This window comes from Anopheles bellator, chromosome 2 (genome assembly GCF_943735745.2).
Source record: "Anopheles bellator chromosome 2, idAnoBellAS_SP24_06.2, whole genome shotgun sequence".
NCBI lineage: Eukaryota > Metazoa > Arthropoda > Insecta > Diptera > Culicidae > Anopheles > Anopheles bellator.
In genome coordinates this window covers 8,621,640-8,649,129 of record NC_071286.1, presented here as the reverse complement: position 1 = coordinate 8,649,129, position 27,490 = coordinate 8,621,640, and the positions used below count along the sequence as shown (strand labels likewise).

Sequence of the window (27,490 nt, the reverse complement as noted above, 5' to 3'; positions counted from 1 at the left end):
GACTGACAGAGACAGAGGCGCACAGAAAAAAGGGTACGCAGTTGTTATCGGTGTCCTCGGAATGAATATAACCCCAGCAAATTTGTGGGACTGAGTAGTGTGGTAAGCTGTGCGTAAAAGTAGGTAAATAAAACGCAACTTCATTAGCACTGAGCACAGGTTCGAGGGAGGGTTCTTTACATGTTATATTTATCGCCCCGCAAAAACCTACACCATGAGCCTGCAGAATGTCAACAGAAGAAGACGCTCTGTGCGGTGCCATCCAGCAGCGTTTGTGTTATTCTGTTGCAGACTATCCCAATGTGATCGCTAAGCGATTGTTTCCGTTTCGGTTTTAACAAAGCAAAACACTCCTATACTGCCAGCGGTCGGTAGCCGGCTGCCATCACCCATCGCCAACCCGTGCAAATCCATGGGATTGTGGAATCATGTCATAGGCACTGCGATCCTCTGCAATGTACAAGAAGCCACAGTTTTCGATGCACCCTAAAGTGAGGTCGAGAGTAAAATAACACGAGAAAAGAATAATTGTTTCCGATTAAATTTTTACTAGACCGCCACATGGTTGGCGGACCCCACCGGATCCGCGAGACAAAAGAATGAATTAAAACTTCTTCGGACAGTCACCTGACCAAAGCAGCTAGGCGACAGACATATGTTTCTTGTCAATTGTTTTGCGTTAGTGTTTCAGCGGCGGTCTCTGCGTCTACTGGACCATATTCTTAGAGCTTTACCGGAAAATGTTCATATCAGTTGGTGGTCCAAAGTATGTACCCTTCAGTAGCGCTTTAGGTGGCATAATTTTTATCCAAAACTGTTGTACTCTGTTGTACATACATCTAGCAGTACTAAAATGTTCCCATCAACCAAATGCCGATCTTCGATGATTAGAAAAATTCCGGATTTTGTCGCTTCCGCAGAATTTACGACACTTGTAGCTGATGCGAATGCGAATGTTTGTTAAAAAGGTGTACTAGCCGCAAGCAAAATAAATTAGAAAATGGAATATGGCTAGGTATCGATAAAGATATTATTTAGTCTTAGTTACTGGCCGTTTACTGGCTACTCTTTGCCGTTTGTACAAACTCACCAAGATGCGCTAGACAAAACACTCAGATTCGCCTCAGAAGAATCGTTGCCCTCTCGACTTAGTACTCATGGTGGTTCAGGCATCTCGCGCAATGTCGGAGGGGCCGATAACGAATAAATAAATAAATGTATGTTGTATAAAAATAAATAAAAATATTTTCCATTTCATTCCCAAATAATACTGCAACCGTTTTTGGCACGATTTCTCGGTTTTCTTTCACTGATAGAAACGTTACCACATTTACCATTTATTGTTTCGATCTTAATCGATCAATTCGCCAGCGCTTGCAGTGTGACTTCCTGAGGGATTTCACGGAGGGAAGAATTCGAACACAAATCAATCTACCGTTGGTCCTTCCCCTAAACTGCGGTTCCATTCACGTAATCATACTGTCCTGCGGCGGTGTTCGAGCTACTGGCGGGGCTGCTAAGAAATAGTTGCGAATGGGATTTCCGGCGCTCGAGCTCGATACGATCGAGATCGAACACGGGCGAAGGAAGTGACTGCAGAAGTGGATTGGATGGCACGGACTGCTGTTGCTGCTGCTGCTGATGGTGCTGTTGTGGTTGCTGCTCGTGTGTGCGATGGTGATGGTGTCGATGCTGTGCCTGGCCCGGTGTTAAAATAGATCGTACCGTCGTCGGAGTGGGGCTGAGGGGCGAGAACACTTGTGGAGAGAGGATCGTTGGACGACGGAAGTAATTCGAATCCGCCAGATCCCCGTAGCTTCGGTACACCTGCGAAGCGTTCGAGTGATGCTGCTGACGCGGTGATGCGATCGATTCGAGCGCCGTCGACATGTAAGTGGGTGGATCAAGATACTTTGGACAGTGGATCGTCACCGAACGTCTGACAGATTGCGGTTGGAGCAGTTTTCCCGCGCCCTGCGGCCACTTTCCAACACCAGGGGAAGACAAAGATCCCTCCGAGGTTAGATCGCCATGCGAGGAGTTAAGCCTGCAGAAGGGTCAGAAAAAAGTTAGCAAGGCCAAAAGTTCGTCAGGAGTTCGACTTGCTTACCGTACGGGCTCGAGCAGAAGACCGCTGGCCGACACACGCTTTCCCTCCAGCGCCAGGCGCTCGCCAAATCCACCGGTGTCATCTTCCGGTTCCGTGTCTGACTGCAGGTGACGATGCTGGAAGTTACGGGGCAACGTTTGCCAATAGTCAACGGAGCGTGCCCGCCCAACCAGGTCACGCCGCCGATAGTGTCCTCCTTCGCTTCGTTCGCCATGCTCCGCCGGTTCGAAACGGTCCAACGCGTCGTCCGATCGTATCCGGTGGCGATAGGAAATGCACCCTGTCCCCGGGATCTGTTCCGATTTCCGTCGCATTTCCGCCATTGAGTTCCTGCGACGGTGCTTCAACCCGCGCCCACCGACCGGCGACGATGGTTCCACAACAAACACGTTCCGATAGCTTTTGTCACCGTTCCGGGGCTCACTTTCGATGTAGTAGATGTTCTTCGGCTTCGGTCTCGGGCCAACCTTCTTACAGAACTCGTTGAACAGCTTTTCCTTCGAAAGCTCTCGCGAAAGGTACTGCCGGGAGAACCCGCAAATTTTGCCCCCCTTTTCGTGCCCGTTTCTATCGTCATTGTCCTTCAGCTCACCGTCCGAGGTGTTCGTCGAACGAGTCCTTCTTCGCCGCTGGTTGAACTCGCTTTCGTCCACACCGTTACCGGTGTTCAGCGGCATCAGGTCCGTGTAGGTTGACACACTCCGTGTGAGCTTCGCTCCGAGTGACCAATGCGAACCGTCGGCATGGGACGCGATGGACGGTGATCGTATGGTTTCATTCCCCCGATAACCACTTCTGTCGCCGTCGGGCTGACCGTCCTCCGGGGCCAGCTGAGCTGCTGTTGGTTCGGTGTAGAGCAGGTCTGTGAGACTCTTCGTCATACCGCCGCCATCTTCCGTGTGTCCGAGTGGTCGACGGTGACCATGATGCACACGGCACGGATCCGGCTCCACATCGGGCCGAGTGCTCTCAAAGTAGTACCTCGGCGATGATTCACACTCCATGCCATCGAAACGGTAGCGATAGTCGGCGATCGGTAGTCCCGGGCTCACTCCGCCTTCCGGTTTGAGCCGTTCGTGCTGTGGACGCGTGTTCCACTCGCGCCGGTAGTGCAAACCGACGTAGTCCGAAAGGTTCTGATACGTCGGGTACAGAGCGCCATCATCGCCGTACTCGGCCTGCTCCTGTTGCTCCTGTACGTTGGAGTAGATCAGCACGTTCAGTATGCCGGACAGTTCCGTGATAATGAATCCGAACACGTACAGCAGGAAGCTTTGGCCGTATCGGAACGTAAACTGGGGGGCCTGCAGCGATGACCTTGGCCGCAACTTGGACCCTATCTCGGCCTTCAGTATCGAGATATACATAATGAACCCAATCAACATAAGCAATCCTGGTGGAAAAAAAAACAGGGCGCGTAACACACTTACAAACCGGGACCGGAAATGGCCACTACTTACTTACCGGATATTATAAATAGCACCCCGGAGATAAAGTAACAGATTTTGTGCTTCGCCGAGCACATGGCCACCAGAAAGAGGCCGTAGCTGACGATGAGCACCGCGTTCGAGGCGAGAAAGAAGGGTGACGAGTGCGTTACGGTATCTGCAAAAAGGTGGTGGTCGATAATTATTTCCAGCGACCCCTGGCACCCCGGTCGGTGTCGTGTGTTGACCTCCCCACCAACCGTAACGCTAGCGGCCACCGGTTGGGACGACTTTGAAATGGAAATGGCTTGCGTACGGCGTGTTAGGCACACAATTCGGTACAAGTGTCCCGCAATTTTGGGTAACGCATCCACCTTTTTGGGCCTAACGGGCACCCGGAAGACACACCAAAAATTCAACGTTTCGAGCATAATTGGATTATCGGTGCATGCGACACGGGCAATATTAGGCCACCGTGTGTTGTTAGATGTTGGGTAAGCCTTCGACACGAAGGGTGGGCAGCCGTTGAATGCTTCGCGCTTCGTTGAAAGTCACACTTTTGGCCGAATCTAAGGTGCGTCTCCAAAGTCCACATTTCTTTGATCGGTGAGCAGTTGGCCGAAAATAGTGTGACACGGCGCAATGACCAATTGCAGTCAAGGATGGAAAATTTGTGTGCTCAAAAACTTCAACCCCCATACATGGGGCCGCCATCGACTCAAATGCTGACAACAAACCGGATCTTTGGCCTTAAAATAAGAGCAAATTTATTGAATAAAAAGTAGGCAACATAACCAGAAGCGAATATGCGCCGGAAACCGAAAACGAGATGGCTCCGTATCGGCAACGTTCGTTCAAATTAATTTCCATAATGGGTGCCACCTAACGAGCTTTAGTCGAGCCGTGCTGTACGAAACAGCAAACCTATCACAGAAAGAGCGTCTATTGAATGCTCTCCCTGGCCTCTTATCGTCTGAAATCGTACACCCACCCGCCCGGCTAGGAAAGGAACCGCTTTTTCCCACGGATCTACGAGCTCCATGTTGACCCAAAATGCATGCTTCATTTCGAGTGCGAAACAACCACCACCCAGCCACCACTCTGGTCGTTCCACTTCCGGTTCCTCCCGACTGCTGGGACACGAGCTCGGCGGGCGCTTCGCGACGCGGATGTGGTGCTGGCACCTTCTCGCTTTAAACGCGCCATGCCAGCGCCACGCCATGCCAGCGCCGCGCCATGCCAGCGCCTCGCCATCATCTTACGTAGCGTCCGAGCCGGAAGCCAGGAACGATTAGTTTCCAGTACAGAGCTCTCCGGTGCTCCGGGCAGGGGATTCCCCCTGTGCACGGAGCGGTCCCGACCTGACACACATAAACAATCATATGCATCAAATATTTTTCCTGCATCCCGTGTACCCGGGCAGTGGCGGGAAGGCGAAGGGCAAAACTGTATCCAAAGCATGGTGAATGAAAATCTCGGTCATCTCGGAAGCCACCTCGGCTTTGATTTACCTTCTGCAAATCAGCTGGTGCCGGCTGTGGAGGTAACATACTGGCAAACAGAACCATAAGCGCTATCCTAGACCTGATCCCTCCACCGATGTGGGGCACATTGGCGAGAGCACATCAAAAGGAGATTGTTCATTGATAACTACATTAACCCATAATGAGCCCGGAGTGGTGCTTTCCCGAGGGACTAAGCGCATAACCGAGGCGTTATAAGCTTAGTGGAGCGGTGCAACATAACTTTTTCCCCCACTGGCCTAGCTCCCGGGCCGGAATGCGCAATCGAAGACGACGTACGAACGATGGATTGAATTCAATTTCCCATCCACTTTGCCGGCAACGTGTCGGGACACTCACAGGGAATCGCATTGGTCGAATCATTCGGGTCCGGGCTGTAGCCTTCGCTCGGGAAGTAATCGATGCTCGAACACTGGAAGTCGTTGCCTTCTGACTGCTGCTGCCCGGCGCTGGTTCCACCTGTGGAAATTAATGATGGAAGGGTGCAACAAAATTGTGAAGAAAAATAGAATTAGGGAACGCATTCGACCGGCTTCGGTGCCGAACGTTGGCTGCTAGGCGGCGAAAGGCAAGAAAAATAAAATCACCACTACCAATTCCGATCGTCAAGTGTCATTTCCGATGTGTTGTAGCTCGGCATCCTGTGCCACGGGCGACATCGAGCGTGAAAATCTGTTCCCAGTGCTCCGCCCCGTCGAACGTTTCCGGCTGCTTCGTCGGTTCGTCCTCCGGGAGTAGCTTCGTTGCACCACGAGACTGACGAGGCCGCGTGGCGTTAACGGCTTTCGATTTCTTTCTTCACCACGGTTTCCGGTGATTACACGCTGGGCGGGAAAGCGAAACTCCTCGTGTTCCGTTCGCACCCTCCGGAACCGGCCGCAGAACCCGTTCCATCCGGTCGATGTGAATTTCAACGGAATTTTAAAGCTCTGGCTCGTGGGGTTCGAGGCAGTCGGTGACGGTGATTTGGCGAAACAAGAAACTATAGCAATCCTTTTCGGGGTGGAATGTACTGGCATTAAATACCGGGCCTCTGCTATCGCTCAGGCCGGAAGTGGTGCTCCAGAAATCGATTGATACAATAATAGCTGGGCGTGACGGAGGCTAACCATTCTTCCTGTGCGTCGCGAACGGCAGCTTCTCCGTTGTGCGACTAATCCCAACGATGATCGTTGGATTGTTTCGTGGATCGCCCAGCACGGTGGCGGGAATCGAAGAAAATTAAATCGAAAAATCAATTTTCTTCTAATGATTTTCCGGGTCCAGCCAGGCTTGGGGCGTTCCGTTTCGCTCGTCGTTGTTGGGAGGGAGCGGTTGCTGATGCCGATGCTTTAGGCGACCTATTCCAGTCGCAAATCAGAAATCGTTGACCAAAGCCCGAAACCATTCCCTTCACGGTAGAACTAAATTCATAGTTCATTGCTTAGTTCTGCAAAAAATGCCTATCTGGCTCTTGTCCACCTATATGAATATATGTGTATATCTTTGAACATCTGGATTTAGCTTACCACCATTACCATTTAGCTTGCTGCACAGCGTCCAGAGGGAGGACTTGGTATACTTTGTCGCGAAACCACTCGCTGCGTCGTCTTTGCTTGCGGGAATCAGATGGGGGTGCAGGATGTTTAGCTGCTGTTGGTGTTGATTTTTGAATCCCGTCGTTGTGGAAGGTGTCGCACCGTGGGAAGTGTTGTGGAACGAAGGTGTGTACGGTATCTTCTCTTCGGTTAGAAGCCACTGCGGACCCACGACGGCTGCAATGACGAGGGCCAACGAGAAACTGCGAATTGCACTAAGCAATCAGTGTCGCAATCGCAAACCTAGGCTCTTTTACATTGCCAGAAACGATAACATAACTTAAGAAAGCCGTTCTATAATAAGCAACTGTTCTGGATGTTGAAAAAATGTAATCTCTCATTAACTTTGAAATCAAAAGGTGCTTTTAATTTAATTTATTTATGGATTTGTGCAAAATGCTTTGAAGACTCTGCCCAGGCCGTTTCAACAGTTCCTTCACAGAGCTTTTGAGTGGAACACTAAAATATTATATTTAATCGGAATGAATCAAACGAATAGCTTTAAGTCGACTATAATGATCTAGATAACACACATCTTGTGAAGTATCCTTTTCTAGTTGACGAACACCTCTAGTTGACGACTATCAGAGGATATAGCCACTCTTAGGGCATTAACAGATTACTTCAGAGCTTAGGGAATAGTCCAGTGGTACATGGAGGCCCCGATAATGCAACCAAAAACTGCATGCTCGCATTACGCTTTAATATTCGATGTGGTAATCTCTCCACGCCGAGTTTTAAACGCGAAAGTTATAACAATTCCTGCCGAAAGCATGCCCATTTCTTGGATCGACCGTATACTTTTTGCTAAACGTCGGCTAAACGTTCAGTATGGGTTACTCCCCACATTTGACAAGGCATTAACCGACCAGCACTCACTGGATAATTTGTCGAAATGCCGAAATGGAATGGTTAAAATTTATTCTAATTAAAGGTTATATGGCCAACGTAACAATATTCCTGATCACATTTTACTTGAAGTCGGATCTAAAGATCTTTGAAATAAACCCTTTTTCCTCACGTAATCGTGGCCACGATGCTTTTCCTTGAACATATTGTGTTTACACAAGATCGTTGTTAGTCAGTGATCACCGGTTGGAAGGGCTGTAACTATTTATGTTGAAATTTCTTTTCACTACAACCTGCTGGTATAGGAAGTCAATCTATTAGCCACCTCGTGGATGATACGGAATTTTGGCACGTGGTTGGAATTTTCGGAAAATTTGCGAGCTATACGCACCTCGACACAACCGGTGTGATCATCAGCATCCAATAATGGGTGCGGCTCGTACCACCGGATCGTTCCGTATCCGATCCCGCACTGGACATCGTGCCGAAAGAGCATATTTTCTTGATCATCTGAAGCCGGCCCTCCGGTCGCCCGTCTTCACATCGGCGGACACTGTTCACACTGACTCTGGATCCTTCATGGCAGAGCCGATTGCCGATGAGTGTCAGATCACCGTTCGCCAACTGCACCTCGATTCCATTCTCGTCGTAATTAGTGCGCCTGCCGTAGCCACCGAGCCGTTCGGAAACGCTAGGTATGTGACTGGGGCCAGTTCCGTTCGGCCGCTGCGAGAAATTGGCTGGTGAGCTGGAACTTTGCTCTCCGTAGTCATAACTGTCCACCGCGGCTATGTCGTGGAAAGGGAACCGTCGCACGGCCGGAGGATAGACAGCTGGAACACTCGTATCCATCAGGGTCGGATCGATGGTGTTATCCAGGGAAAGGGCGGATGGAACGCGGCGCGTTTGGACATTGTGCACACGCATGGTCTTAAGATTTTCAATATCCGAACACTTCCGTCCGTCACAGTCCAACACGCCTTTTTATTAGCTTGCTGGAACTTTGGTATGGCCACTAATGGCACTTGACGCGTCCACGGTCACCGACGGAAAAGAACTAAACGGAATATAGATTTGCATCGCTCCACGAGCCAACACGTGGCTAGCAGCAGGATTATCTGGGAAGCGCGCCAAAGGATACGAACGAAAGTATTTGTCATCGGTCCGAGGCTCGTTCGCTGCTCGTTCGTTCGGCTTCGTGCAGATTCGTGCAATTGGCGCGAGAAGTCCTGTTGAGTCGTGTTCAGATGCAGGGAGGATTCGGAATCGCAGGGCCGTTATGCCCCATCGTCCATGTCAAAAAGAATAAATTGATGGTGCTTTCTCAAAATTGAAACCAAATTCCGAAACACCTTTCAGTACAGTGCTGTATTTTGTGTATTTGTATGTGATTTTTTTTATTTTACTCATTTTCAAGTTGCTTTGAAATCTTCGGCCTCGCATCGTGCGGCAAACTAGTACACTACTACTCATAGATTGTTTAGTTTACTTAAATCCTCTTTACACCCTACTCGCTCGATCTTTCTCTGTAATACATTGCGTTTTCCAGAACGGTCCCGGTTGTTCGATGCGATACAATATCTGTTGTTTTCTTTTATTGTTACGTTTGCGTGGATGGTATGTGTGGTGTTACAGTGCACCTTGTCTACATCCTGCGCCGTGGCGAGGATATTGCTTGTTTGTTTCAGGCTCCCGTGAAAAGGACTCACGCGACGTCATCCCTGCGATGGCTTGTTCCGTTCATGCATATTTTATTAGTGGTTACTATTGATTTAGTTACTATCATTATTATTATTATCGTATTATTATCCTCTGCCACTTGTCTTCCGCACATTAGTTCGACTAATAGCTCTCTCTTTCGCTCTCTCGTTATGTCTCTTGCTTCAGGGATTCTTTTCATATTTCTCTCGAATATTAGCGGTTAAAACTTACACACAAAACATATTACTAGACAACGCGTATTCGTTCCCACGTACCAAAAGAGCATTCCGCGTAGCCCAGGCTCTGACTTTCCGTTTCATTTCTTATGTCGCCTTTACTGTCGTTCACTTCCGGCACTACAAAACAACTACGGTAAAGCTCATCGCAATGCGTACCTCTCTTCTTATGTTTTATCACTTCGGTGTAAATAGAATGGAGTCAGGATTCAATCAAGTTGCTTGCAAAATGAATGCTAGTGAAGCAGGAAACTGTAACACTGCGGGACGATCATACCTAGCCGTCGCCTTGTCTAGGCTCCCCTTTTCCCGGTGCTTTAACTTGCACAACGGTTGGCGCCGGAAGCGGAATCTAATAGTAGAAGGGTTTTGGATTGCTAAATATAAATGTTATCTTCAACGGCCACTTACTCCTAACCCTTTTGCTATTTCTTTCTCTGTTTCACTCTGTTCGCTCTCTCTTTCTCTCTTCATAGCTTTCACGCTCTTCTTATTTTCGTAAGGCAACCACAGTAGAAAAAAGCGCGGATAAATAGTGTGCATAAAAACGCGCAACATTACCTAGGGTTAATAAAGGGCACGTTTAGTTTACGGAATCGAAGAACTAATATAACACAGCGCACAAAACATCAATGTTACCGTCGTGGTGGTGGCCGAACCAAACACGGTGCGAACTCGAGCTAGGCTGACTAAGACTGAACCAGGCACATGCACGTGTAACCCTATGCTAAATAAAAGAAAGCATCGTATCAATGTAAATAAAACAAAAATAAACGTATGTCTAAAAGGGAATCATGAAAGCACATTGAATGTTACAACAAAAATTGTCCTACTAAATAGTAATAGTTTCAAGGTAGACGGTTGGCAAACAGCCATTACGTTATCGACGTCTTGTGGAACTTTGTGATTTTTTTACTCTGTCTTCCCTTCCGTGCAACGGTTTTACTTTTTATGAACTTTTTTTCTAGTTACTAAAAATCCAACTAACATTTCCACAATACGTTATTTGTTCTACTATAAGCGACCTACTCACAGGTGTGACATTGTGTGCTTACGGAAGGTTTAGCTTTATAAAGAATGTTCATAAATTTTGTTACGGTTCACTGACACTTCCTATAGGTCGCTTTTTTCTTTTTGTATATAACTAGTGTTATTGCCCGCGACCCACGATGCTTGCGTTCAAAGTGAAAAGAAAGTGAATCAAAAGAGATTGATTGATCTATTTCACTTTTAACAACTAACAACAACCGCCTAGTGGGTGTATGTGTATGACAGTGGTTAATTTGTTTGTTGTCCTTCGCGTCTGGGTTAATGTTCTCCCAGTATGCTTTTCTGTTCCCGCTGCCGGGGTTTGTTGTAGAGTTTCTTGTAATCAACACTGTTTCGAGTTCCTTATGGAATCTGTTTCTGGAACTATTTAATTTTGTCGCGTTCAAAGGTTCGTTTTATGATCACCACTATTTTCTTTGCAGTGTGTGTTGCCAAATGTGTGGAGCGGAGTTTACTTTCAATGTAGGAATCGTTTATTGTCGTCGATACAGTGGCAGGGAACTGGTGTTCGGCTCGTTTCTTGTCCTATAGACGAATAAAAAGGAATATGCATTGCATGACCTGCCACATATCTACAATACATATCTCTTATGCATAGGGAACCATGCTATGGTTCACTACTCTCACCTACTGTATAGAGAAAAAGATAAGGTTCTACAAGTAACACTACGGAGTCAGAGATCACCGTAAGGTGCAATATTTCACATACGGTGTGAGCCAACAGACACGGCTCTACGTAGAACAAACGACGAAAATAGCTAAAAACATTTCGAGACTTTTGGGAAAAAAAACGCATCAATATCAATCTTCAACAATTACCAACACAGTTACTAGTTTCAAGTGGAGAAGGATTTCAAATTGCTACGGCGAAAGACGAGAAGCACGGTGCGGTTAAGTAAATTCTCAATGGAGGAAAAAGAGAGCTGACACAAAGAGGCCAGTTTTGCGTTGAAATAAATTTCATGGAGGAATGGAAGGAACCTATTTTCTTCTCGCTGCAAGCCGATCCTTCATCTGCTCGCTCTCATCTACAACCGTACCGTAGACCACCGGCGATCATCCACCGCCGGCTGAAGGAGGACGGTTGGAGGACGGTTCGTGGATCAGTAGGATCAGTGACCTCAGGCTTGTCGATCGTTCAGTTGAAACTTTCGTTCCACCCTTCCGCCGGAAGGTTGGTAGTGAACTGCGTTATTCCATTGTTGGCCATCGATTCTAGCACTTCGCTCACGTACGCCGCCACATTGGTGTCACTTTTTTCCGCGAACTGAATGAACGCGTGCTGCAGCAGCTTGCCGTACTTGGGACGGTCGCGTTCGTCTTTTATTAAGCTAAAATACAGGTAATGGGTGTTTTGTGTCTCCTTGAAAAGCATCTTGAAAGATCGATCGAATATACTTACCAAGTATTTACAAAATTTACAAAATCTATCGAAAACTCCATTCCATTAGAGGAGGTAGATAGTCGCGGCGGGTCCCCCTCGACAACCTATGGAATGAGGTGTTAGAGCGGAGCAATGTACATGAAATAGGAACGGCTTCTAACATAACGTTTGCTCAAATTACCTGCTGCAGCTGTTCGAATACAGAACCCCACTTCGGGTAGGGAAACTTCCCGGTGGCTACTTCCATCAACGTGATTCCCAGCGACCATACATCGCTTCGCACGTCGTACCCCTTGGCTCGCTGGGGATCAATACGCTCCGGCTGAGGTGTACAAAAGAGGTAATGTTAGAAAACTCTAGTCAAACCGTAAATTATAAACCCAATCTTTCGTGCACCCTCACCGCCATGTAAGGCCGACAGCCCGCATCCTTTGTCCGTGCAATCGAGTCCACCAGCTGGCCGGAAATTCCAAAATCGCACAACTTAATGTCTCCATTGCGCTTCAGCAGTATATTGCTCGGCTTCACGTCCCGATGGATGATGTTCAGCTTTTCCTTCAGATAATTTAGCGCCCGCACCGTCGCCAGTGTAATCTGCGCTAGGATGGGCTCCGGAATGCGATTCTGTTGACACTCACAGATAAATTTGTAAAACTTGTCCAGCGACGTATCCATGAGCTCCATGCAGATCCAACAGTCACCCTCTTTGAAGAGTGCGCCATAAAACGTGACGATCGTGTTGCAACCGTTCGATTTCATCACGACATCCAGGTCCATCAGCAGCTGCTTTTGTTCCTTTTCGTCGACCGTCGATCGGATGCGCTTGACCGCCATCACCGTGCCGGTGTGCGTAAAGTTCATCCGGTTAACTGCCCCAAACGCACCGCGTCCGATCTCGCCCTCATCGAGCAGATCGTCCGAAGTGAAATCGTACGTTTGGTTCGGGGCGATTTGTAGCTTGCCGGCGGCAGCCTGCATCCGAATCCGTTCCCTCGTCCGATCGCTCACGGAATTTGACACATTCTGGCCTAGGAAGGTAAGCCGTTTCGCTGGTTTCTTCCGATCCGCATTAAGATCCAACGGGAGTGGCATGAAGGGGCGTCCTGAGGATGGTGTGGTTGCTATAGCAACAACGCAACGCAAATAAGCGAAAATCGATCATAAGTAAACGAAGTCGATCGCTCTATTCGAGTTACCAAAAGGACGACCATTACCTGGAGATGATTCGGGCGTCTGTTCGTCGCACATTAGTCTGACCTCTATCCGGTTGCAATGAGCAATACGTTAAAGGAATCCTTTATTTCCTTTCTTGTAGAGTTACCGTTGTCCGGTGGATAAAACCGTGGACTGGTTACTGTTTTTTTTTTGTAGAACTTCACGGGGGTCTCCTGACCACAGGCGTCCACTGGTACGCAATCACGGTCAAGAGGTCACGGGGAAACGAAAACTGATTGCACCGCACAGTTCCTTGCTCGTTATCGTTATCAGTGCGTTAGGTCATCAATGTTTACATCGATGATACGCTGCTACCTGTGTGAGCATACGATTGCCAACTCACAGTGAAAATATTTTGAACAATCGGGGAATTCACGGTGACCGAATACGGATTAATCCTTCTATCTTTTGTGTGTTCGCCGACACGAGACGGAACGCGGTGTTAAATCGCAATTGGTACCGATTGGAGAGCACGAGAAAGCAAGCCCTTTCGGTCTCCGGCGAGCTTTAAGGTGAGTTGTAAGTAGAAAAAGACGAAATAAAAGAAGTGGAACCCTCGAACACCCACTGGCAGGAGCAGGTTTCCGTGATCAGAAACCCTTCCGAATGCCCTTCCGAATGCTCCTTCGGTTTGAACACTGCTCACTTCGATTTCACTCCATTCACTTTCGCGGTACTATGGCCGTTCTGAGACACTGGCCTGGGAGTTTTCGTTGCTCCACAGCTACCCGATTTATCGAAATGATGGGTTTTCACGGCTTTCGTGATTACATACAGAAAAAAGTTCGCTTTTATACTCGCACGCACCGCAGAATGTCCGAATGTGACGTGCGAAGTGTTTTTCCTTTGCTGTCACTTTGGTGTTGGCTTTTTTTTGACAGTCCTACTTTATTTCAGCCAGGGTCGGTTCGTATGCTAGCAAATAAACGAAACAAAACTCAAAACCCGTTGCGAATTGCCACGGTTTAGTTTGCAAAACATCTTCTAATCTTTTTCCTTAATTTATAACGACTATTGTTGGGGAGGTTATCGCAAACCGTGCAATTGTGCTGTATTTTGACTGGGCTGGTCACCCTGTGTTTCTGACAAGAATGTGTTTACGTTTTTAGGATGTAAACAAACCGTCTGTTAAACGCGGCAAAGTGAAAAACATTTCGATCGTCGATTAAAGAATGTGTTAAGCCATGGCGACACTCGAAATATGTTCCGAGACCGGGAGTCCGCTGAATCCGGACTGGAACGAGTGTGTTTGTATGTGTCGAGTGTGTTTGCAAAACGCCGAAACTCGATCTCTATTCGACTGCGACTCCACCACGTCACAGCTTCGGTACGCGGACAAAATAATGAAATGCTCGAATATGTTGATCTACGAGAACGACAGTCTACCGGATCGAATCTGCCTCGAATGTATCGCAGAGCTCGAAACGGCATATCGGTTTCGAATGAATTGTGACAGCTCCGATGCGATTCTACAATCATACCTAACGAACAAGGACTGTGTAGAATCAGAACCTTCAACTCCTAAACGGCTTAATGGCAAACAGGAAACCATCACGTGCAATCCGGATGGAACGGAAGAGATTGCGATACCATTGGATTCTGGTGTACTGTACACTTACAAACCACCCACTGGGTTAAATGTGAAGGTGATTCCTCGTCAGAAGCTCACAGAAGATGCGACAGACGATCGGCTCAAAGAGGGGGCGGCGAATAGCGGTTCGTTGGGGGACTCATGGGACGCCGCAATGTCCCACGATAGTCCCGCAGACGATCCGATAGTTGATCATTTGGATGAATCGGAAACGAATACGACGGACTACAGCTACGAACGATTGCTCGATTCCAACGACATTAACATTCTTAGCGCTGGCGATGGAAATCTTGTGAGTCGGTAGTGCAGCGTTCCTCCGTCGCTTGTCGTAATATTACTTTATACTGTTTCATTCTAGCAGGCGGAACATCACCCCGGAACTGGAAACGATAATGAAGGTTACATGGGACAGGACCTAAACGATATACAGGTTGAATCACCAGAACCATTACCAGAGTCAGAGAACTCCCTGCGTACGATACGATCCATCCGCAAGACGAACACTCCGAATGAAGGAAAACCTACGATCGAAACCGTCATGACGCAGCAAGCAGCTGACGGCAGCGGGCTGGAGACGGTCATTCGCGTGAAGCGCAACCTGTCGACCACCAAGCAGACCCACCTGTGCAAAATATGCAACACCACTTATAAATACAAGCACGCTCTGGAAACGCACCTCCGACGACATCGAGGCGATCGACCGTACAAGTGTGAGCACTGCGAAAAGGCTTTCGTAGTGCCATTTGAGTTGCGGCGCCATGTACGCACTCACACCGGCCAGAAGCCGTACAAGTGCCGGTTTTGTGACCGCAACTACTCGGATTTCGGCAGCAAAACAAAGCACGAACGAACGCATACCGGAGAGCGGTAAGTGGGTCAAACGCGTTCGAGAAGATCATCGTATGATCCTCGGTTTTCTCCTTTCAAACAGACCCTACAAGTGTGAGTTTTGCCGGAAATCGTTTTCATACTCGCACGTCCTTAGTAGCCACCTGCTCACTCATACGGGAGTCAAAAAGTATTGGTAAGCTGCTGCACGGTTGCTCGTGAAATGGAAAGGAATTGAAAACAAATCCTGATGTGTTTCTCTCTACTTAATTAGTTGTACAATCTGCGGTAAGCGCTGTACGAAGTCGCACCACCTGAAAGCACACCTAAACACACACCAAAATTATGCGAATCGTAAAGAGGAAAGTGGTGTCTGGATCAACGCACAAGCCGCCATTTCTCCCAGCAGTGATGCTATGCTGGGTGGCGCGCTTCCGGATTGCAGCATTACGAATTCGAAAACAACAACGTCCGCTGTTATTTTGATGGATCCAGTTGAGCAATCGTTGGTTGAATCATATGTTGATACGACTCGGTTGGGCAACTGGACTGCATCCGATGACAGCCTGTCCGATGCACCGGTAACGGATGCGGCTCATTCTAACTCATTGCTATCGCACGGGGAAGTCTGCACCAATGCTAAAGAAACAGTCGCTGGGGTAACATCTAAAACGACGGTCGTCACAATAGGTGCCGAGGAGCTGGGTAACGTCTCGATCGTCAGCTTCGGTGATTATATTATCAAAGGTGAAGATACGCTGGATAGTTTAATCGAAGGGACCACGGCTGATGCGACCGAAAGTGTCTTGTTGCCGCGGAGTGGTGTCGTCGTTAATGGGTTACAAGATTACGTCACGGTGTTACTGCCGAAACCGGAACAAAGTGGACTGGTTGATAGTAGTTTTGGTAGCATCGCGATGATCGATGGGTGAAGAGTGCCCTGGCGATCATGGACAATATAGTTTCTCTAAGGAATTGTAATATACATTCTAAGAAATTCTTTATAAAGCATTTTGTGTAAAACTTGAGATTTTGTTTATGTATTTCGTCTTGATTCTTTCGATGTATAAGTTATTGCTTACTTTTAATAAGGATATGCTGCTTTCGATAACTATGTCGTGTAAAGATAACGTTTAAAACATGTCTCGATGAATGCCGTCGTTGCTACCAGTTCTCGGTAATTTCTCCACAACCGTTTAAAATGTAAATGCTTCCACGTCTCAGCTGATTCGGTTTCCCTAGAGCTTCACGTGGCGTCCATCAGCTTGAGCAGATTTGTTTTCGCGCTTCGCAAATTGGGATCGAGCCGCAGCGCCGCCCGATACTGTTCGATCGCCTGAGCCTCACGTTGACCCCAACGGTGATAGAGTACGCCCAAGTTAGCCCGATACACGGCATAGTCTGGTCGTGCGGTTATAATCTGCCGATAAAGGGCTTCAGCTGCCTCATACTGCGCAAGCTTACCGTAAGCATTTGCTCGTGTAAACAATATCGCCGTATCGTTCGGGAGAAAACCGAGCGCCACGGTGGACGTTCGAATGATGTCTTCCGTCCGCCCTCGATTGTCGTAAAGAGCAAGAATATTGGCCCACGCTTTGCTGTGACGGGGGTTTTTCTGAATCGCTTCTCGCCAGTAGCGAAGCGCCATCGTCGAATTATTCATATCGATGTACTGAAAAGAGATCGAAAGGCGGTATTTAGATTATGATCAAATAAAAATCAATCCCTTTGTGCACCTACCAAGTTTCCCAAGTTGTACAAACAGTTCGCATAGTTGGGCTTCAGTTCAAGCGCTCGCTGATAGCTTGCAAGGGCACCATCGTGGTTCTTTTGCGCCGCCTGTACAATGCCGAGATTCATCCACGCTGAAGGAAAAGGCTCGTGTATTTCAATCGCCCTCCGTAAGTGCTTTTCGGCCGTGAAGAGATCGTGTGTTTCGCGATACAAATTACCAAGATTCATGTGGGCCGCCTCGTAGTCCGGGTGAAGTTTAATGGCGTGACGATAGAACACGAAGGCCGTTTCTCGATCACCCTGATCGGTCGCTAAGCGAGCAATATTGTAGTACACTTTGGCATTGCGTGGACACACCCGAAGTGCCGAGCGGAACAAAAGATTTTCCGAAGTCCATTCATGGGATCGGGATTGTGTTTTAAGGATAAACATTGTGCAGATGAAGCAAAGCGGCATATAAAAAAGAAGTGAACGCTTGATCAAGCGCCGACATCCTGCCGCAACAAGATAACAAAAGCCAATGGATGGAAGATACAACAGCCTTTCGGCTATCACGAATCCAACGCGCACCACACCGCAAGCAGGTAGAAAAGGAACGATGGTAAGGGCCAGAGAGATAGTAATTTCGTTGCGATTTGCAATCGATGAACGAATAGCAAGTGCGATGATCAATCCGTAAAACAGTATGACTAGGGAAATTCGATAATCCAAAAGACTTTCTACAAGCGGTACCGAGCCCAAGGCCCAATCGAAGCTCAACCAGTCTGGACAGGCAAGCAGCCACAGATTGAGCCAGTAGAGATAACTCTGGGAAAGTATTCTTGTCATGGTGCTGTTGCTCGCACCAACCGGATTATCCATTCGATGGAATCGTGGGCTTTCAAAGTCCATAATCCACAATCGCAAGGTAAGTGCAACGAAGGAGAGCAACGTCAGCACAGCAACCCTTGTCAGACAGGATCGATACAGGCTAGCTAGATCACGAGCAGAACCACGAAGTGGCCACTTAATTTTCTTTAGTAGATCTATTGCTCCACAAGCGGCGAGAGCGGTCACTCCAGTTTCTTTACAAAGCATCGACACGCCGGTCAGGGCGAAGAGCAAAGGGTAAACGAAGATACCGAACCGATGGCCACCGTCTACCCAACGCTGGTAGAGCAGAAGCACAGTGATGTAGCCAAGGGCCGCAAGTAGATCTGCTCTACCCACAATTCCGACGACGGCTTCTGTGTGCACCGGATGGACGGTGAATAGGAAAGCGGCCCAGAATGCTGTCCGAAATTGACCACTCTCACGCGAGAGTGTTTGATAAACCCGCATCACTAGCAGGCAAATCACTGTATGAAGAACAAAGTTGACTTTCTTCATGTGTGCCGCATTGAGGCCGAGATAGCGGCTTTCCATCTGGTAACTGAGCACGGTTAGTGGACGGAATGATCTGTGGCTCGTCGGGTCGGTTAAGTTGTTGCCCCAGAAATCGTGGCGTAGTAAAACACGCAACGGAGTAGCCACGTTTCGCACGTCCATATTCTTTACGATTGCCGCAGAATCATCGAAAACAAATGTACCGTAGAGCGATCCACCGTAGGAGAGCAGTGAGGCGGCAATAAGTATTGCATACTGGAATCGAAAAGGGAGCGGTCAGTATTACTACGGCAAATAGCGCTAACACTCAGGCGGACAACCTGAACGATGGTTTGCTGCCGATGAGAAGACATTGTTCGGTGAACTAGGTGGAAGAAGTGCTTTACGACCGCGTCTCGTTAAACTAAACTATGGTTCACATTTTGTTAACGATGGAGAAGGTGCACGGACACATAGGACAGGTTAAAAAATAGTATCTCCCGGGGTAATGGGGATTTTCCATTCCGGCTCGAAGGGCGGTCGCCCGTACCGATTTTGTTAGCGTCCAGCGAAACTGACAGATTGTTGTTTAATGTTTTTGGCGATGTTTTGTTTGTGACAGTTTGCTAATTTCGATGTTTTAAAAAGGGACGTTCTATGAAAAAAGTCCTTTTAAATGCCGATAGATTTTCATTCGCATAAATCATAAATGTGCTGTAGAACAAACTATTAGCTTTTGCTTTCTGTACCCTTATTTGTCGGTAAACAACCAAACAATCTCACCACTAGAGAAATTTCATACAAAACTTCCTTTGGTTGTTCATGTGAAACGATTTTTCGTGCAATTCGTGCACCAACACACGAGCAAACAGTACACAGATCGCGTGTGTGCGTGTGGCCAAGCGACTGATGAACGCAGAAAATGTTCAGACAAAAAATACATTTGTTTCCGAGAGGACGTTTTCCCTCTAGTTCCTGGTACCGTGATTTTTCCTGCCGGAGTTTCTTCGCTGATTGGAACCTTTTTTCGCTATCTAGTTTACATAGTTTTATTTGAAATCGTTTCACTTTTGCATTCACACTGTGTGCAGTCCGGGAAACCTTTTATTAGTGTGCGACAGAGAAAAATAATTGTAACCGTAGCAGCAGCAGGATTTTAAGTGCCTGTCTTTCGTTTTGTCCTTTCTTGGGAAGAATTTTTCTTCCCGTATCTTTATCCTCGAACGGTCGTCGAAAGCGTGTACAATCTAATCTAGTCTTCATCAGCGCGAATGCCCTTTCCATCGCACTGGACAGCACCCCAAGGAAGGACAACAAAACGCTTTATGTGCGACGGGTGAAAATTGCCGCTCAGCTCCGGTAGATTGCTTTCGGAGCAGAAAGGAAACGAAAACTGAATCCCCTTTCGGCTGGATGTAAGGCACGGCACGGCACCAATGAAGCATCAACGAGGTGAGCCAAATCGTTTAAAGAGGGTTTTCATCATCGAGAGGCGGATTGTGTGTGAGGAAACCAAGGCTGCCGCGACTGGGAGTGGAGGTGCCGGGGAAAGGTTGTGAGAAATAGAAGGAAATGGCGAAAGTGAAAAGCGGAGGTCAATGGAGAAAAGTAGCGCTGTTCGTTTGTGTGTGGTGCTTTGGTTTGCGTTTTAACTAAATATTCCAATCCATCGTCGTGTCGCGGAAAAGCGCAACGTATAATAGGAACGCCTTTGGATCAAAATTTGCACAACGTTCCGCAGTGCAACCAAAGTGCGGCCCCCGGAAGTGCCGCTTGAATGGTGGATTGAACTGTCATGCCCGACTGTAGCGGTATAAAATCAGAACAAAGCCCTTTCTCCAACCCCACTCGTTGGTTGGACAATTTGAAGGAAATGGCTACCAGCGCCGGGGGCTCTGTCCTCGGATGAACGAAACAAATCGTTCGCTCACGGTGAAAGTCCTCGAGCATCGCAATGTTCGCAGGAAGAGAACAAACATGCTGAAACAACTCAAAGGACACCTTCGGCGACCGTAGTGAGCGTGACGGAAACTATCAGAATCGTCGTCGTTGCTAGCCAAGGTAAGTAAAACATCGCTTTTTTGTAGTACAGCTACGTACCTTGGCGTGAGGTACCATGCGTTTCCATCGACGCAAATAGTTGGGGCTTTGAATAAGAAGTTGGCGCTACAAACTGCATTTATTACGCTCAAGGCGCGTGTCGGTGGAAATGGGACATGCTGGTAACTCTACAACAGGATGATTATAATCACTTGTGTGCTTTGAAACCCTTTATTTTTTTCAACATTGTGTGAAGAGTTTTCAGTTCCGATGAAACCCACCAATAGTGTTGTAAAGTATTATTGAAACATTATAAAATAGGGACATATCATAAGTCCATAGGCTGTGTACCTTTTATGTTACTTCGTAGCAAAATTTAATTTTTTGTTTTAAGCGCTTATTAGAAGTGGCCCTACCAAAGCATCCGTTGTGAGACCTCGGATTCTGGGAACTATGAAGGGGTCACGTCCAATTGATTGCCTAAAACTAAATGAGCTGGGTGCGAATGATTTGAAATGCTATAGAGACGATAAAGCTAGTGATGCTTGTTGGTCGCTTATTCGAAAATATCCCCAAAATACGGTGTGCGGTGGTCCTTTTCGCGCAGAGTGTTGCGCGAATCACTGAATCGCGCCAACCGTTGGGTTTTTACGATCACCGTTCGCACCGTTCGTGTGGTAAACGCGACTTGGCCTAAAATTAGCTCGCCAAATATTTGCATGTTATTCACGCACGCGCCAGCTATACACGAGCGCCCAAGGCGCTGACTATCACAAACCGGCATACTCAGACTACGCGCCGCGTGAGTTTCGCCGACACCCGGCGGCCACTTTGAGATTTAAGAAAACAACCAATGTGTTGCGTGCAGGATTTTTCATTAAAATGTTTCCTTTCCACTTTTATTCGCCTCTGTTAAACTGGATATTAGCGACAGACGGTGGCGAAGACGAAACGATTCTAACGTCCCGGTCCTGGACATATGACTGTGCCCCTAGGCGTAGGTGCTCTTTTATGCCCTGAAGGAAAGAAAAACTCTCTTTCGCTAGGGAGAACGCCGTAATATTTCCCCTGTGGCAAGACAAAATGTAGCCTTTCTCGAGAATTCGCGACCACGGTAGAAGTCGAATAAACTTTAGAACAAAAGTCGTCCATTCAAGATTTTAATTTGTAGCTAGAAGAGAGAACTAAATATTAATGTGCTATCTTTGGCCTGATAGGACGGCGGCCAGCTAGTAATTAAGAAAGAGCAACGTTAAACGGCTTTTGTGAATATTTTTTTAATGCTCAAAAAAGGTTGCTTTTATCATTTATGGCAAACCGGAAAGATGTGTATCTGCATGGATGCAACGGAATTCGACACTTGCGTACTTTGGCGAAGCACGGAAGAAGGTTTAGAAAAAACAAACACCATGAGGATTACCGTTCTTGGAGCCAAGAGATTGGTGATGCTAGATAATAACGGGAAAAGATGGGTATCACTTTTATTGCTCTGCGCTGTTGGTGGGTGCGGCCATATTTATGGGTTTTTGCCTATTGAAATGATCAACGATTCCTGTTGGTGTTCTCGTTCTTGGAAGGAAGTTGGTTTTGGAATAGCGAACATTAGTTTAAATGTTCCAAGTTTAGGAATAAAAAAGTGGAACATCTTCTCCGGAAACTCCGCATTTTTCAAATAGCCTTATTAACCTACTTTAACTGGTCGAAGGTAGAAAAGGTTGAATTTTTCTCACATCGTAAATGAGCACCATGGAAATCCATTTCGTCGTTGCCTGTGTCGGATGTAGTAGCGCCTTCATTTACCATACGACCTTGGGCAACGGATGCCAAGGATGTCCGGAGTGTGCACCGGAACCGAATGGAGCCGTACGGGTAAATGGGGCACACTACCGGTTCCGGATAGTGATTGAATGTTACTTTTGGGTCGCAGAACCTAACGGTGAATCTTAAGGAAAAAATCGGGCCAACCGCTCCTTAAAAACTAATAAAAGGAAACGGGTTCGGCAAGGGACTGCTTGGCGATGGTTCCCCTTCATAGTTCTAGGTTGGCGTGGCTTGACCCGATTTTTCTTCTTTCTTTCCGTGTGCCTTCCCACGATGGAAAGCTCTGCTCGCCTTAGCATAGAAAAACTCAGGTGTGGTAATGGCGTTTCCTAACACGTTTGTATATTAATTTCAATAAAAGCTCGTTCGTCAAAATGGCTTCCCCTTCAGAGTTGCAGGGTCGGTCAGGTTGGGATGGCTTTGCGATAACCTTTTTACCGATCGAGCACCGGCTTTTTGCAGAAGCCTTACGAACGGACATGCCTCTCCTTATTTTTCGTCATCCTTGAAGAAAAGTGAAAACATTTTTGCCAACCACCAGCCCAGCCGGATGGATGATAAAAATCTAATTAGTAATGCAAAAATGGGAACAAAACCGTTGAGGCGCTCCTTTGAACCCACAATGCCGCCGGGTGAAAAGTGGAAAGAAATGGAATATAATTTTTCACTTAGTCCCCATTTGCTTAACGAGCCATAAATCACGTACGTGTATCGTATCGTTGAAGATCCGTTCGATCGATCAAAAACGACAGGTCTGAGCCCAACGGTTAACGTCAACCAGGAAGTACATCTTATTAGGAAACCCATTCTCGTTGGCGAAGGAAGTTTGATGACGAAAATGAAGCATCGTAACACTAGCCGACCGTTAGCGGGAAAGATCGAACGCGGAAAGCATCTTTCATAATGGGTGTTTCAAAACTAATTAACTTTATGCAGAATAGAGACACATTTCAATACACGCCAAGAAACCGTAGCACGGGAGTTGCGGGAGTTGGTAATTAACTGAACCCCCTGAGCCCCACGTCGAAAGGGTCGAAAGGATGGATCGAGATTTTGCGATCGACGAGAGTGATGAGCGATGGACGGCGGCACGTGATTAGATTGAAAATAAGTTACGAAAATCTAAATTTATCTGCGCCATCGGAAAGGAGGATGGTGGATCGCCGCGAGCCCATTACTCGTGGTCGTATTTGAGCTTCGTGATCCGCTGTATTTGGTTTGCGCGCTTCGAATTGGTTTGCTGCCGTCGTCACTTTCGATTTCGGTTTCGCTTTGGCTGCCGATTTGCTCGATGGTGGTACGAAAGCTGGGCCACATCGTAATTGCTTCTGTGCACCCCGATCGCAACATACAGCCTCTTTTTGCACATTTCGCATGCACTGGTCGCGTTACGTTGCGTGCGGAAGGTTTCGGTCGGAAGTTCAGTATGTTTGGCCTTGTTTTTGCTGTCGTGCTTGCTTTGTTCCGCAAGTATCCGTGGCCGCAGTGTTGGTCAAGTGAGCGAATGCCAAGAATTTGTGCGCAGCTAGTGACGTACAGTACCGTACTTTGAAGTACAATTTGATTAAACATTTAGTTCGACTTGCAAATACTGTCAACGCACAGTCCCTTAAAATGCCTATATCCTTTCTGCTTTTAGCAACAGCAATGGTGGTGTGCTTTGAAGCTGACACGAAATTTGAAGCTACTCGCGACAGCAGAGTGAGCCATTTCACCTTCGCCAGGTGAGCAATGCAACAAGAATGAGATTATATCCTTAGCGCAATTACCCAGTGCCGAGGATGATGGGTGCCCTCGTTTGGTTCGGCGTCCCTAAGCGTAGCATGCTGGTGGGACACGGCCGTAGCCAGAGCCGTTCCACTTCGTGCTGTAAAGTGTTACAAGGTTTTCCATTTGGGAAAATTAACCACGCGCGCTTAACCAGTTGCCGCGCCGCTTGCCGTCCGTTTAGATTGACGTGTTGGCGAACCCGCACGGTTTCGTTTTATTCGCCAGAATCAGGTGAATCAGGGTTGAACGGCACAAAGCGGTAACGTGCACCGAGGAAATATAAAAAAATAGTCAAATGTGGGATTTTGCAAAATTTTGAAACGGCGAATTGATAACAGACAAGCATAACGGTCAGGAGTGATGTGCCGGCAAATCCAACCGAGCGGATGAACTGCCCCGAGTCACGGGTAGAGCTTATAAATGGGACTGTTGAGCCGTAACGGATTTCCGCAAAGAATTTGAGGCTTTATTTTATTTAATGCACGATTTGTTAGTGTAGTACAAAACGATCTTCAATCTCTAACTCAACATTGGAATGAATCCGAATGTTTCATCTGTTTCATCCATTTCTCGCCAACTCCATTTTCATTGGACACGCTGTGGGTTGCCAGAAACAGAACGATGTCCTGCAGAGTGGTATGGAATTCCGACGATTAGAGCAACATCTGTGTGCTGCGGGAATAGTGCCAAGCGTCCGTGCGGCTTTTCCTCTCTGTGAAATGTTTATTGTTTCATTTTCGGTAAATTTTTATTGGCCACCAGTGGGTGGTGTACGGGAAATATTCGCTCAAAGAACGCTGTTAGCGTTCGGATCGATGGCTCAATTCGACTCAAGTTCGGTTATTTTTCACCTTGCTCCCACATATGTGTCCACCACTGTGTACACGATTAATCACTTCCAATAAAATTACTTTTTCGTTCGCTCTCTCTCTCGTTCTCTCTATGCTTCTGTCTCTCCAGTGAGAGAATAGAATGGCAAGAGAGCGGGAGCCATGTTTTGACCACCCTTTTGTGCTCTCTTTTTTTTGGGATTCAGGTGTGCTCTCTTCTCCACCGATCTCCATTACCCGGAGCAGCGGGCGACTCTCTTTCACTTTCCGTTTCATTATCTCGCGTTTTGCTCGCGCCGCGTTCTGCGCAAAGTCGCGCGCGCGCGCAACCCGCTCAGTTTTCGATCAGCCGTTCGTCGGAGCCGATGTTCGGGTTTTGTCGGGATTGATTAATAGCGCGCGTTTGTGACAATTTTGAGCGAGTCCGTGGGTGGGTGCAACATAGTGGGTGTGTCGTTTGCCTGTGTGTGCAGTAAGAATCTCATATTATTATTTTAATATCTGTTTATGATCGTTCGTCGCCGCGGAACAAGCGATCGTGGCGAGCGCGGACGGCAACTTTTCGAATGTTGTAGGCGAACCGTTGGCGGATGATCGAACTCCGCGAATGGAGTGGGCCAGTGGGTGTGTGGGACGACTCTGTCGATCATGGGCCAGTGGGTGTGTAAGTGTGTGTGTTGTTTACATCGCTCCTTCGGTTGAGAGCACGAAGGAGACCGCCATTGGTTCCCCTAGATGAGGTGAAATAAAGTGAACGCGGGCCTGGTATTCCAGATACATTCACATTTCCTCGTGGGCCTCAAGATGGAGATCCTAGCCGCTGTGAAGGGCTTGAATGAAGGGAGCAATGAGATCACAGAAGTGAATGCGGTGGCACTCCTTACGCCTAACCGTGCGAGCGCAAGCGGAGGCCAACCAATGTTGGCGAGTGTTGCGTGCATAAATTGGTGATGCAAAAGTTGAAACAAAAACAAACGTGAAGCACTTCCACCATCATCGACAGCCCACAACCCACCCGATACGAGAGAGCCGCAGCATCCCTTACCGCGGTGTGATTGTTTGTGCTGGGGTCGCATTTGTTTCTCTTCGTGCCTGGAGCATAACATTATGCGAGGGTTTTATGTACGCAATACTTTGATTGCTTGTTTAGAAATATTTGTCTTAAAACGGATAAATCATGCTAAAGTAGCGCTTTCGCTAGTAGCGGCCAACGCGCGGCTTGCAGCCGTCCACGAACAAGTAAGAAATGTTCTTTTATTTAGTTGTTTTTAAATTTATAAAACTTATAACTTTTGAATTGTGTCTTCCCATCGTCGAAACATCCGAGCCGAAGCATTCTTGCGAGAAAATGGGTTCGTTGATTTTTTCCCGGACTTTCTTTCCTACCTTCGCTTCGGCATAAACCCACCATCACCATCCGCACGCTCGATTGGTGTTTGTTTTGCTCACCATGTTCGTTTCGTTTTCAGTTTCCATGTCCCGTCCCGTGTCGCCCGCCTCTCGTTCCCTCTCGTCAGAAAATACCAGTTTACCGACCGTGGATCGAGCGCAACTCATATACGCTCCGGCGCAGCATGATCGCTGCTGCTGCCCCTGGGCGCGTATCATAATTCCACGCCGTTCGGCTCACGGGCCAGTAGGGTTCGACTAAATGCTTCATTTTGAGTCGGTTGTTTCCCTGTTTTTTTTCTCCGTTTTCCGCTTCCCTTCGTAACTTCTGCGAGGAAGAGATTAATAATGTTTAATTTATTCGACGCCTCCCGATTCATTCCATTTGTCGTCGTCCGTCGTCTTTGCGCTCACTCGTCATGCCAAACGTACGGTACCGTACCGTACCGTGAAGGAATTAATGTTAAAATTAAACGATTGATCACTTACTTTTTGTGACGCACTGTCACCGATTGCGGGCCATCGCAGATCGCCGATCGGCGCGGGAAAAAGCTGGTGGCGCACCAGAATGAGAAAGTGCTGCTGTTGCCGCTGTTTGCTCCAAGATCTGAGAGCAAAATCCGACCCGAGTTTTCTACGTTCATCGTGCCCGTGCCGGTGAAAAAAGCCTCCACCAACACAGTGAGCGACAAAAAAGAGAGACCGCGACACACTGATGGACGGTGAAAATCCACCTCCGAAGCATGTTGCTGCCCGACGTGAGCCACATAATCAATAGGCGAGACAGGAAAAACACGCGACACCCGGCCGAGAGAGGGAACCGCCGGTGGACAGAACGGCGGCCAAGCGGGTGGATGCGGGCCGCGTTTGTAAAGGGTGGCCCCGCTTACAAGTTTGCGAGGCAGGAAAACGTCTATCCACCGCGTTGGTGACGGGTGAAAGTCCTCCAGTTATTGGCCCGGCGGGGCGAGTTCTGTGGGAAAAGCTACACATACACATACGGAGTCGTGCCCCCGGGGGAGGATTGGGAAGAACATCTTCTCTGTTCACCTGATGTAACGGTACCGTTCT

General features: G+C 47.7%; 4 protein-coding genes across 4 annotated transcripts; 1 reads left to right on the top strand and 3 right to left on the bottom strand.

Annotated features, from left to right (window-relative positions):
- Positions 1–1,449: 1,449 nt before the first annotated feature.
- LOC131210976 (uncharacterized) lies at positions 1,450–8,413 on the bottom strand. The gene is made up of 6 exons (XM_058204311.1): positions 7,878–8,413; positions 6,578–6,840; positions 5,400–5,519; positions 3,575–3,715; positions 2,111–3,503; positions 1,450–2,047 (listed from the first exon to the last, which is right to left on the bottom strand). The coding sequence occupies exons 1-6, from the start codon at positions 8,411–8,413 to the stop codon at positions 1,450–1,452; spliced, it is 3,051 nt and encodes a 1,016-aa protein (XP_058060294.1).
- Positions 8,414–8,870: 457 nt separating this feature from the next.
- LOC131211845 (dual specificity mitogen-activated protein kinase kinase 4-like) lies at positions 8,871–13,738 on the bottom strand. Its single transcript, XM_058205485.1, has 5 exons — positions 13,072–13,738; positions 12,260–12,978; positions 12,039–12,179; positions 11,876–11,961; positions 8,871–11,804 (listed from the first exon to the last, which is right to left on the bottom strand). The coding sequence occupies exons 1-5, from the start codon at positions 13,103–13,105 to the stop codon at positions 11,612–11,614; spliced, it is 1,173 nt and encodes a 390-aa protein (XP_058061468.1). The 5' UTR covers positions 13,106–13,738; the 3' UTR covers positions 8,871–11,611.
- A 554-nt stretch (positions 13,739–14,292) lies between these two features.
- On the top strand, positions 14,293–16,426 carry LOC131209846 (zinc finger and BTB domain-containing protein 24-like). Its single transcript, XM_058202991.1, has 4 exons — positions 14,293–14,955; positions 15,022–15,530; positions 15,595–15,687; positions 15,766–16,426. Exons 1-4 carry the CDS (start codon positions 14,326–14,328, stop codon positions 16,421–16,423), a joined length of 1,890 nt encoding a protein of 629 aa, XP_058058974.1. The 5' UTR covers positions 14,293–14,325; the 3' UTR covers positions 16,424–16,426.
- A 131-nt stretch (positions 16,427–16,557) lies between these two features.
- On the bottom strand, positions 16,558–19,118 carry LOC131209909 (protein O-mannosyl-transferase TMTC4). Its single transcript, XM_058203066.1, has 3 exons — positions 18,911–19,118; positions 17,232–18,845; positions 16,558–17,163 (listed from the first exon to the last, which is right to left on the bottom strand). Exons 1-3 carry the CDS (start codon positions 18,941–18,943, stop codon positions 16,738–16,740), a joined length of 2,073 nt encoding a protein of 690 aa, XP_058059049.1. The 5' UTR covers positions 18,944–19,118; the 3' UTR covers positions 16,558–16,737.
- Between the last annotated feature and the right edge of the window lie 8,372 nt (positions 19,119–27,490).